General features: G+C 41.8%; 2 protein-coding genes across 2 annotated transcripts; one reads left to right on the forward strand and one right to left on the reverse strand.

The window, feature by feature from the left end:
* Window positions 1–3,090: 3,090 nt before the first annotated feature.
* Window positions 3,091–4,041, reverse strand: LOC117057293 (olfactory receptor 6X1-like). The gene has a single exon (XM_033168133.1). It carries the CDS (start codon window positions 4,039–4,041, stop codon window positions 3,091–3,093), a length of 951 nt encoding a protein of 316 aa, XP_033024024.1.
* Window positions 4,042–10,450: 6,409 nt separating this feature from the next.
* On the forward strand, window positions 10,451–11,401 carry LOC117057294 (olfactory receptor 6X1-like). The gene has a single exon (XM_033168134.1). It carries the CDS (start codon window positions 10,451–10,453, stop codon window positions 11,399–11,401), a length of 951 nt encoding a protein of 316 aa, XP_033024025.1.
* Window positions 11,402–13,036: the final 1,635 nt, after the last annotated feature.

Raw genomic sequence — 13,036 nt, forward strand, 5'->3', positions numbered from 1 at the left:
CCACAAGAGAGAAACCCTGAAAGAAGCACATTTTGGGGGGGGGGGGTGTTGGACTCTCGTGCGAGTCATACGATTCACTCGGGAGCATGGCCCCAAAAGATGTAAATCCTGATTTTCTTCTGCGGCATGTTGGAAGCTATGCCTTAACAAAGTACAGTTCCCAGGATTCCCTGCGACTGTCAAAGTGCTTTAAACGTATGCTATGAATGTGACACTATTGACTGTGGGGGGTGTGATAGCAAGCAAAGGAATGAATTGTTCTGACAATCTTAAGCAAGGCTGGCGTCCGCACCTGGTATGTGAGCAGCACCCAAGATCATGGAACTCTGTTCCTAAGAAGATTTGGTGAACACTCTCTTCAGTGTTTGGAGGGTGTTTCAACACTTTTTTTCTTACTTTATTCCATTGTGCTATTAAATTGTTTACTGCCCTCTTGTGGCAATGCAACTATTCACTCTTTTTTTTTTCATTGCTGCAGTGAATTTTAAAAATTGACCATAGTTTGCACATTATTATTATTATTATTATTATTATTATTATTATTATTATTATTATTATTATTATTTCCTCTGTGACAGCCCCAAATCTGTGGGATACCCTCCCCACAAAAGTGAATCCGGCACCTTGATTATGTATTGCTTGTTGTAGGCTGAAATGGCATCCAATTTACCTTTGCCTTTGACACTTGAATTATATATTTTAGTTCCAACTTGACAGTAACTTGCTTTAACTCATTTTAATATTGTATTTTTAAATTGTTGTAGCCCATCCTGGGACCACATGTTGAAGGGTGGTTAAGAAATATAGCAGCAGCAGCAAAAACAAGAAGAAGAAGAAGAGGAGGAGGAGGAGGAGGAGGAGGAGGAGGAGGAGGAGGAGGAGATATTGCTTATAGCATAATGCTTGTGTCTAATTTAAGGTTTGTGTTTTGTTTGGGTCTGGCCACTAGGTGTCGCGACAACACTTGTGAAGTGCAACAGGCATCTTGTAGAAAAGCGTACAAAATTTCTGCTTCTGGAGTACAAAATGTAATTGTGAGGCGGTACAAGCAATTGTTACAGCTTAGGTGTTCCAGACACCACTATAAGCAGCCTTTTAGCTTCCCTCAAACAATCAGGGAAGTGTGGTTTGTTAAGGGTGCTGAGAGTTGTTAGGAGACTCCTTTGCCCTTCCCAGAACTACAATTCTCAGAGTGGATTAACAGGAGTGATATTTGCCAGTACTGTGAACTTGGTGGCAGAGGGGAGCAGGGTTGTTATACAAGTTCTGTTTTCATCAGTTAACCTGGCAAAAGACTTGCTTGGCTATTTTAAAAGACACTTTCGTTACATTCAATATATGGTAGAGCATTAAGCAATTCTTCTCCCACTCAAACCAAGCCATCATGAGAAACGGCAGTCTATGGACCACATGATGCTTTAATGGAACTCACATTTGTGTTCCACTTTCCACTGACACCAGAGTGGCACAGAAAAAGAGTTGGGTCACCTCACTTTATGCTGACTGTGAGATAGACCAGGATCAATCAGGGACTGCCCCAAGGTCACTTAGTGAATGTCACAGATGATCAAGGTTGTGGGTATTCAAGCCTAAGTCCACCATGCTAACCACTATACCATCAATTGCCAGCTCACTATAAGATCATAGAATCATAGAGTTGGAAGAGACCACAAGGGCCATCCAGTCCAACCCCCTGCCAAGCTGCCTGCATTTTTGGATTCTCTGTGGGGATGTGGGGCTATGAGTGACTGTGATTATAAGCTCCTGTATTTCAGAATTGAGTACTGCTCATAGGAGCATATGAAGCTGCTTTATACTGGGGTCACAACAGTGGTCCAATCCAAATTGTCCACTGCAGGAATCAGAGAATCATTAGCAATATAGTCCTTCCTTGAAAAACTATGACCCCTCTTTTGACTCAGGGACTCAGAGAACTGTAGAGGGTCATCTACCAGTCCAGCCCCCTGAAATGCAGGAATCAACAAACTGCAGTCTATATATTTCCTTTTTTTAAAAAAAAAATATTAAACAAACAACTACAAACATAACATACAAAAAAGCAAAAAAAGCAAAAACAAACTGATTGTACATTAGATATTTCTGGATAGTTATTACCGCATACATAACTGAATTGTCAAGAATCCAAAATAAATGTGTATTATATAAAAGAAGTAAAAGAAGTATTATATAAAAGAGAGAGAAGGAGGGGGGAAGAGAAAATTGCATGATGGCAAAACCAAAAATTTAACAAAACTAAAACTACCTATTAAACAAAAAGCAAGATTTACCACACTTTTCTGTGTAGAAGACTAGGTTGTGTTTTTTTTAAAAAACTTTAAAATAAGCTTAAAAATCTGGGAACATCTTATACACAGATAGTGCATATGCCCATTTTCTAAATTTGGGGTCCCCAAAAGTATACACTTATACACTGAAAAATACGGTGACTAATTCAAACCAGTACCAGGGTATTCTACTGGTATTCTACTCACAAAGCCCCTCGTACTGGATTGAGTGCCTTTTTTAATTTGTTGGTTTGTTGACTTCCATCTAATCTTTGCAGTTTCAGTTCAGCCATTTCTATCTTTGATCTGTATTTAATTATTTGTCTCCATCTTGGGATACCTCTATCTGCAAAATCTATCTAAACACAGCCAAGTGTTGTTGTTGGAACCATGTTTATTCAAGGAATTTTTTAAAAATTCCCATTCTTTCTTAACCTTAACTGCAGTCTATATCTCATGTCAGTTTCCCATTTGGAAATCCCTAAGTCTGTTATGCCCTATTTGCACATTAAATTTTGATTTTTTTAAAAAAAAGGAAAAGTTTGCATTTAAGTAGTATATTGTCACAATGGACATATTTGAATGCAACATGCACATTTATAGAATATGCACTTTAGACATTTGGGTATCTTTTTTTTTAAAAAAATAAGCCAATAAATTTGGAGAAGTGAGATGTTCTTCTGACCCACCTGTTATTCTGAGAGGTGCAAATTGGGCAGTTTGGTTAAGAATGTGGACCACATGGAAGCCTTCTCCATCCCTAGCACTAGATTGCTCTGTAAGTCTTCCCAACACAGTCCAGATCTCACAGTATAAGTGGATTCTGCACCTTCTTTCCTAAGGCTTTCCGTAGAGCCTCCTTGACTTCATTGTTCCTGATGGTGTATATGAAAGGATTTAGCACCGGAGTGATCACAGTGTTCAGCACAGAGATGGCTTTGTTGAGGCTGAAGGATGAGTGTTTGGCAGAAGGTCTTAAGTAGATAAAAAGAACTGCCCCGTACAGGATGCTGACCACAGTCAGGTGGGAGGCACAGGTGGAGAATGCCCTCCTTTGTCCGCTGGTTGATGGGATGCGCAGAATCGTGGAGATGATGAAGGTGTAAGATACCACCGTTAGCATCAGGGAGCCCAGGATCACAGCCACAGCAATCAGGAAGCCGAGGGCTTCGATAAGATGCGTGTCTCCACCAGCGATCTTCAACATGGGCCCAATGTCGCAATAGAAATGGTTGACAACATTGGAGCCGCAGAAGGGAAGCCTTACGACCAGCACTGTCTGCAAAAGGATGGTGCAGAAGCCCCCAAGCCATGTGACCAGCGAAAGCTGAAGGCAGACGTTGGAGGTCATGATGGTGGCGTACCTGAGCGGCTGACAGATGGCTAAGTACCTGTCGAAAGACATGACCGTGAGGATGTAAAATTCGGTGATGCCAAAGAGGAAGTGGAAGTAGGACTGGGCCATGCAACAGTAGAAGCAAATGGTGGTCTTTGCCGACAGGAGGTTGGTCAACATCATGGGAACAACGGCAGTGGTGTACCACATCTCCAGGAATGAGAGGTTGCTAAGGAAGAAGTACATGGGCTTCTGGAGCCGACGGTCCACTCTCACCATGACAATAATGAGACCATTCCCTGCAATTGACAAAATGTAGAGCAGGAGGACCACGAGGAACAAGGTGATGTTCATTCCCCAAATATGCGGGAAGCCAAGCAAGATGAACTCTGACACTCTTGTGCAATTGGTCAAATCCATAACTGGGCTCACCAAGACTGATAAGAGAGAGGTGATGGAAACTTTAAAAAAATACTGTTTGGATATTCAATTCATCCTGCACCAAAACAGAGAGCAGAATACATTTTCTCCCCTTATTTCAGTGAATTTCCCATATCCCCGTGTTATTTTAATGGGTTTAGCTAAAGCATGTCTATCCCACTCTTCAGCAAAATGAAAACATAAGAGGCTCCCACGGGTTCATGCAAGATCAGGAGGAAGATAGTCTATTTCTTCACACAATATAAAATTCATGGCACACAAAGAAATGGGGATAAGGAGCGAGGAGTGAAAAAGCAAGGCCAGAAACCTGTTTTTAAAGTTACTGGGATAGAATGAACTTGATTCAGTTTGCATTTATAGAACTTAACTGAATCCAAACTTGGATCCAGGATTTTTGGCGTTGTTCTCAAGCCACATTTGTGGAAATTCCTCCCGAAGGAGATACATCTGTGCTGTCTTCAGAATGGGCTATGAAACCCTATTCTAGACTTCTTCTTTCAGTCAAGATGCAGTGCTGCATGCTTTTAATTAATCTCATTGCTGTTTTTCTTTCACTCTTTTAACACATTGACTTTAACATGATCCTTCCCATTGATCTTACATTTATTTTATATGAATGTGTTTCTGGCCCGCCTATACAATGTTTTAACTTAACTGCTCATTTAAAATCACTGCACACCATTGGAATTACATTTTTTACCAACCTCGATTTTTCTTACGGACTGCCTTGTGGGAGCTTTGGCCCTGAAAAGGCAGCCAGGGAATATTTAAAATAAATGAACAATGTAGCTCTTGAAAACATTTTTAATTTAGGCACTTATATGTTTCTGGAGTGGGGAACCAATGGCCCTTCAAATGTTGGTGTACTACATTTTCCATCATCTCTGAACATAAGCCATGCTGATTGGGGGCTGATGTGACAGACCAGCAATACCTGGAGAGTTGCAGGTGGTCCTCTCTTGTTTTAAAAGTACCATTTACATGCAATAGTTAATAGTTACTAGCTCTACTGGCTGTATTCCTCGTCTGCTGTTGGAGGCAGTATGCCTCTGAATGCCACTTGCTGTCAGGGACCCTGCACTGAGGAGGAATGGTGGGAGCCTCCCCCTCCCCCCCTCCCCCTGCTCCTGATCAAGATCTTGCATCTTCCTAGGAGTATGAGGACAGTATAGATTTGGACCAGTGGCTTGCAGAGGGACATTTTTCAGAAGGCAGAAGCTGGGAAATACTGGATGGAGAAGAAGCACTGGGAGAGATTAACTATCTCTGGGAAGCATCCATCCGCTCAGCCCAAGGTCAGGAAGACCAGATAAGGTGGCTGCACAGAAAGCACAGTGGTTACGAGCTCAGGTTACAAGATGAGGTAGTGATGTGGGTGACTAGGGAGGAAGTGGGTGGACCCCTTAATTGGGAGCACCTTCATTCCTAGGTAATGGATACTTTTTTCTCTCGCTGTGATCATTAAAGTTTCAAACTGGTGAGAAGACTCATTTTCCTTTGTTCTGCTTATCTACTGTCAAAAAGGGGGGGGAGGAGCCGATTCCCTGAAGCCTGACACATGCTGGGGATCATAGGGGGGGGAGTGCTGCTGTTGCACTCGGATCACACTCGTGGGCTTCCTATAAGGGGCATCTGGTGGGTCACTATGAGAAGAGGATACTGGACTCAATGGGCCTTTGGTGAGATCCAGCTGGGCACACATACAAGTTTCTACACATATTAACCACTACAGCTATGTTGGACCTCTAATATTCCCCTGAATGCAAAGTGGCAAGAGTTCTCATAACGGGTGGTGGAGTGAGACAAGAAGCCCCCAGTAAAACACAAAAAAATTATATCTACTTTCTGCTTCGATCAACACAGTTTTGAAAATAAACCACAGATGAAGTCAATGGGGAAGTGAGAAGAGAGAGAAAGAGGTTTGTTGTTGTTGTTGTTAGCAGAATACATATTATTTTAGCAGAATAAACATTTCAAATAAGTGCTGTTTTCAGGTCTAGGTTTGGAGAATCTGAGAAATGATACAAAGCAAGGCAAGGGGGTGCTTCTGCAGGAAATGAAGACTGAAAACTAATGAGTATTTGCTTTAAGACTACAAAGCGTATTTTTTTAAAAAGGGGTGGATGGGGGGTTATATACTCACATTATAGCTATTGGATCCATCACAAATGTGCCAATAGTGCATGTTCAGGCCAACAATCAGATAGCCAATTATGTTTTCGTCAGTCATATTCCAAATGTATCATCCTACTGAAATGAAATCCTGTGGATTTTCTTCTTCAGAAGTCTTGGAATTTTATCCAGCTGCCATTCTAGTCTGTCCTTTCCCATAGTGTCAGCTACATAGCTATATCTGTTCCGGTCGATCTCCTGTCTCGTGTCTACCAGGCCTGCTAAAGATTGCCTAGAGATTATTGCTCTCCAGACCTGCAAAGCATGTGTTGAAATATCAAGATGCACAAAGTTGTGTCTGCAATTTGGTGTATGTATATGCGTTTAAATTTATCTGCACTGTTTTAAAAACTTTCCCACAAATTATACGGTGCAAATGAGGAGCTATCTATGGATCTTCTATGGAATGTTTTTGGATTCGCTCTCTAATGATAAGCCTTGTAATTTCCCATAAGGGAAATCAACATACTGCGTTACAAATGATTTTGAATTCACCTAAGTAAAAAAAATAATTTGCTTTTGAATTAAGCACTTATTTCTTAACTAGCTGTCGCACTCAGGTCCTGCTTCTAGTCTTCCCCATGGCATCTGATTAGCTACTGTAAGAACCAGATGTTGCACTAGATGGACCACTGGCCAGATCCAGCAAGCTTCTCATAAGTTCTTAGGACTTCTTCATCACCCTTAAAAAAATGTTTAAGGCATAGCAGGCTTAATTCCATATTCCATATTATCTAAAGCCAATTTGATGTTTCCTTGCCTATTAACATGATAAATATTGAAGTCACAGACTGCTCAATCTGTAATGGACTGAATTAGGCATATTGGGAAGGTAGCCTTTTAAAATGAAATCAATGTATTAAAAGTGAGACCTTAAGTAGAATATTGTAGAATTCAAAGCTCCAGTCAGTCAGCCATGCTCTCTTCTGAAATACACCATTCCATGATCCCCCGAAATGTTTTCTCTCCCTCCTACACACACACACACACACACACACACACACACACACACAATGGACACTCAGAATTCTGTGGCCACTGAATATGATGAGTCCCCATTGTGTTATTCTGGGGTTCCCTTGCTTACATGTTCCCCAAAGCATATTTCTGCAAACCTGGTGTATGTAGACAGCACTAATGGTACTGTGTTTCACCAGACACATGGATAGTCCACTGGGACCACATGTCACTGTCCTGTAAACTCTGGCTGCCAATGAGCTGTTGGGCCCAATTCAAGCTGTTGGTGCTAGCATATAAAGCCATTAGAAAGGCTTGGGGCCAAAATACATAAAAAGAGAACCTTCTACAATATCAGTTATCTCAGGCCCTGAGATCACCCAGTGAGGCCTTGTTGGTGGTGCAACAACTGGGGGGAGCCTGGCTGGTGTAGACCCATGATAGGGTCTGTTCAGTGGTGGTTCCCCATTTACAATATGGATTGCCCTCTTCGGTGAGGTGTGGCCATCTCCATCATTATTGACTTTCAGGAAGAATTTGAAAACACTTCTGTTTACCCCCTGTTCCTTAGATCTCTGGTTAAGGGAATGTTTTTAACTGTTTCTGGTTTTAGAATGTTTTTTTTAAAAAAGACACGCAGCCATCATAGGAAACCAGCAGAATCCCTAATCTGTCCTGATTGCCCAATGCCAGGAACACAAATTCTATATTCCCCCAAACACAGAGAGAGGCTGGAGAGAGAGGTGGGATCTCTATAGACCATATGTGTTTGGCAATCCACACGGCTGACATTCATTACTTCATAGGTTGTCGGTCATAGGTTGATTGACAGCTATAACATCTGGGTAAAGTATTGCACAGGTGAATTATAAGTGTGTATACATGAAACTGGAGAAATATCATGAAAAAGTACATGGGGAAATGTACACTTTTTTATAGAATATACGAAGGATGACAAATTTGTTTCAGTTGCTTTTGACAACCCACATATTTTCATGGTGAACACTTTTGGATGCTACAAAGAACTTAAGGGATCTCCCAGTGAGTCTTCAGTTTTAAAAACATTTAAATATTGACCAAATATCAACACATAAGCCAGGCTGATTCAACATCACCTGTTTCTAACTTCACCTTTGGGTGTTGCTTATGGAAAATCACAGTGCAACATATCCTCAGAGACAAAATCCCAGACGTTTTGCAGAAGATGAGGACAGAGCTTCATGATTTGTGAAAAAGGCTTCATATGGTGTAGACGAAATATGGCTCAGAAGTAGGTTCAGAACAGCAATGAAATACCTTTTACAATGAAACTTGGATAGTTATATTTGGAATGTGGATAGTCTTGAAGGAAACATTTCTCCATCTTTCCCCTCGGTTCTCCACTTAAATGAGAGAAGGAAAACCAGCACACTTCCACTGTACATCTTTTAATGGAAACAGGTATCATGGAAACCCAGCTTTTTATGGGAATACATTGATCATGGTGGTGGTGAAAATACGTTAATCATTTTTCGGCTGTTTTGATGTCTTAAGTGACATTGAATTCATTCTTTTCCTGTACTGGGAACGTTCTCTTCCTCCCACCCCCCCCTTAATTTGTACTGTTTAAAGTTAGGTTCAATCATATATTCAAATGAGTTTATTAAATGCATTGTTTCTGGAAATTAAAAATAAACTGAGGATTCTACAATATATTTGGAAATGAAAATAAGACTGGAGAGATGTAGATTTAATGGGTGAGATCTAACATACTGAGAATGGACATCATTTCTCTCCTCCTTCCTATGATCATCCTTACACTCTGAAAAATCTGCTATTTTGCCCCACCCCCCACCCCATGCTTTAAAACTAGAAATGCAGGAGAAATCTAATTCATTTCCCACTTAACCTACATAATTATCACTTTCTGATCCAATGCACAAATCCAAACATAGTCATCCCTTGAAATTTGCACCTCTCTGAATTTTTCAATGCACTTTTTTCAGCCAAGTAATGTGTACAAAATTGCACAGACTAGGAAGAATGGAAAAGGAGAAATTTGATTCAATTCACATTTAAAGGTAAGCCTTTCTAATTAGCATTCTCCAAAGCAATACATGGCTCAAGCATAGCTATCCTTCTAAATCAGGGGCCAGCAAGCTAAGGCCTATGGGCCAAAAGCGGCCCACAGGGGTCATTTAACCGGCCCACGAGCTGCCCTGAACCGAGCTGCCTGCTTGGCGAGTTCCCGCACGCTGCGTTAAACCGGCATAGCATGGCGTGGGGGCTCGCTTCTACGGCTCCAGAAATTGCTTCTGCGCATGCACAGATGCCAAAAATTGCAGACATAGACATCAAAAATCGCGTCTGCACAGATGCAGACTCCGGAAATTGTATCTGCGCAGATGCAGATGCCAGAAATCGCGGGCGCTCTCTCTCACGCGGGCGTGCGATCCAGCCCACAGAGGGATTTCCACTGGAGTGAACCGGCCCAGGCGAGGTAAACCTTGCTGACCCCTGTTCTAAATCCACACTTCCAGTGCAGATTATTATTATTATTATTATTATTATTATTATTATTATTATTATTATTATTTCAATTTATATACCGCCCTATACCCTCAGGCCTCAGGGCATTTCACAGAATAAAATCAGAATATAAAACCACAAAATACATAATAAAAATAAAAGCAATAACCCAATAACCCCCCTCCCCAACACATTTTAAAAGGGCATAGGATGTTAATCAAATCAACCAAATCTTCCAATGCAGCATAGCTATACTGGGGGATAGTGCAGGGGAAAGGGCATTTATTACTTTTTTTATAAAAAAAACACACCATACAAATGCAAGGAAGCTTGCAGAGATTGTATATTAACCAAAACTGCATATGTAAACATGGTGATTGGGAGACATTTGCGGCAAAAAGCTAATGGGTTTTAAAAATGGAAGGAGGTAAAATTGGAGAACCCAAATGGACAGATTTGTCTGTCCATACTTGACTACTTGGTTTGCCCTGGCTTGTCCGTGCTAGTATGCCAGGAGCTGATGCTAAGCCTGCTTTCTGCTGCCGCACCATCTGTGAGTGGTCATTGTGGTCAGTGTGGGATGCTTATGGGCTGTACAACCCTGGACAACAGTTACAAGGTCAACCATGTAGCCCTAGAGCTGTGTGTTAGACCACACTGAGCTAGACCCTATTGTCTGACTAACCAGAAGGCAGCTTTCTATTTTCCTAATTAGCTCTTTTTCTCTCCTGTCCTCTTGCAGACTCAAAGGATGGACTTGACAAATTGCTCAAGAGTGACAGGATTCATCCTTCTGGGATTCCCCCATTTTCAGGGCATGGATATCCTTTTCTTTGTGGTGATCCTCCTGCTCTACCTTCTGTGCCTTACAGGGAATGGTCTCATCATTGTCATGGTGACTGTGGACCATCGGCTCCAGAAGCCAATGTACTTCTTCCTTAGCAACTTCTCTATTATTGAGATTGGACACACTACTGTGTTTATGCCGAAGATGCTATTCAACTTCCTGTCGGCAAAGAACACAATCTGCTTCAACTGTTGCATGACACAGTTGTTCTTCTACTTCCTCTTTGGTGTCACAGAGTTTTTCATTCTTGCTATCATCTCCTTTGATAGATACTTAGCCATCTGCCATCCATTGAGGTACCCCACCCTCATGACCTCCCAGGTCTGCTTTAAGCTTGCGCTGGCTGCCTGGCTTGCAGGCTTTTTCTCAATTATTTTCCAGGTGTGGAAGGTTGTGGGACTTCCTTTCTGTAGCTCCAACGTTGTATATCATTTTTTCTGTGATGAAGGAGCTATGTTAGAGATCGCAGGGGGAGACACACAAGTCATTGAAGCCCTTGGCTTTGTGGTGACTGTGGCTGTGATCCTGAGCTCTCTGCTTTTGACGGTTGTAATTTACATCTTCATCATCTCCACGATCCTCCGTATCACTTCAACCAGTGGACAGCGGAAGGCTTTCTCCACCTGCGCCTCCCATTTGACTGTGGTCAGCATCTTGTATGGGGCAGTACTTTTCATCTACATGAGACCTTCTGTCAAGGGCTCTTCTTTTGGTGTGGTCAGAGCTGTGTCTGTATTGAACATGATTGTTGCCCCAGTACTGAATCCTTTCATATACACAATCAGGAATAATGAAGTCAAAGATGCTTTACGAAAAGCCTTAGGAAGGAAGACTTTTGCCGTTTCTAAGTTCTAAGCACTGACTTGGGTTGGAAAGGACTGCAGTCTAACTCAGTGCTCACAGAGACCTGTATTCCAGCAACCCAGTCAGATGGGCAGCATATAAATATATCATCATCATCATCATACCCTGTAATTTTACCCCATGCTCCTCTGAATCCAAGTTTGCCACAGCTCTGATTCTATTCTGAAATGGTGCCATTGCCAATCAATTTAGTGATGATTAGAGGAGATGGATGGATGGATGGAAATAGAAAGAGTAATCTACCTTCTCATGTCCCCTCTTACCAGATAATGGCAAGAGATAGCTGATTAAGTGGCCTTCTTTGAATCCGACTCTTGGTCCATCTAGGTCAGATATGTCCACACTGACTGGCAGGACCAATACTGGGTTGCAGACAAAGGTTCCCCCCAGTCCTACCTGTGGATGATGGGGACTGAACCTGAGAACACTTCTCTAATGTCTCATTAAAGCCAATACCTGGCTTCATCCACCTTCTTTGGGTGTCTTGTCCATTTCCAGACCCTGCATTAAAGCAGCTTTGACTACATAGCATATCAGTCTGGGGACATCAAAGAGCAGTGTCTGGAAGTCCTATCAGACTTGGTTGCACTCTCAGAAGATGCTACGGGGATAAAGAAACTGTGCCCCTCCAAATGTTGCTGGACTACAACTCCCATCATCCTTGCTCATTGGCTATGATGTCTGGGACTCGTGGTGGGTTTTGGAGTCCAACAGCATCTAGTGGGCTACAGATTCCTCACCCCAGCTGTAATAAGAAAGTGTTGCCAGGAAGACAGTTTTCTTTTATTAAATGATTTCTAAACAGCTTTTCATCTCCAAAGAAGAAATACCATAGGGATTTCCACAATAGCAATGCATAATAATGAAGTCAAAGATGCTTCAAAATAACCCTTAGGAAGTAAGTCCTTTGTAGTTTCTAAGCTCTAAGCGCATCACTGCCATGCAGGAAATGAGACCCAAGTTGAGAAAGGATCCACACCCCTGGGCTACTGTAGCCAACCATTGAATGGCAGCCGTGAAACCTGTGTAAAATATTGTATAGCTGAATTCTTGCTTACTTACATTATTCTAAAGGGAATTCCAGAAAAAAATACATGGGGAAATGTAGACTTTTAGAATATGTGAAGGAGGACAAATAAAGCATTCAATTCTTTACGAAACATCAATACACATGGGCCTGGCTGACTCAACATCACCTGATCTGACCATCAGCTTTGGGTGTTTCTGATGGGAAATCACAAAGGGGCACATCCCTAGAGACAGAATACCAGAACTTTTGGAGAAGGTAAAATAACTTCTCATTACTGTTGCATGATTTGTAAGAAGGGCTTTGCTTGGTGTAGATGAAATATCCCTTTCATGTGTGAATCAGAAGTGCAATTAGACCATCGATGAAATATCTTTTGCAGGGGAAGTTGGATAGATGTCCTTGAAAGGTGGGCACTGTTGAAGGGAACATGGTGTTACCTCTGCCCTTGGTTCTTTACCTAAGCAAAGAAAAGAAAATCAACACCCTTCCATGTACAGCTTTTTTGAATGGGGGCAGGTATTGTGGACACAGAGTTTGTTATAGAGGCACATCAACAATGATTTCCTTCTGCAGCTCCAACATCACTGACAGTGGTG

This window comes from Lacerta agilis, chromosome 14 (assembly GCF_009819535.1).
Source record: "Lacerta agilis isolate rLacAgi1 chromosome 14, rLacAgi1.pri, whole genome shotgun sequence".
Lineage (NCBI taxonomy): Eukaryota > Metazoa > Chordata > Lepidosauria > Squamata > Lacertidae > Lacerta > Lacerta agilis.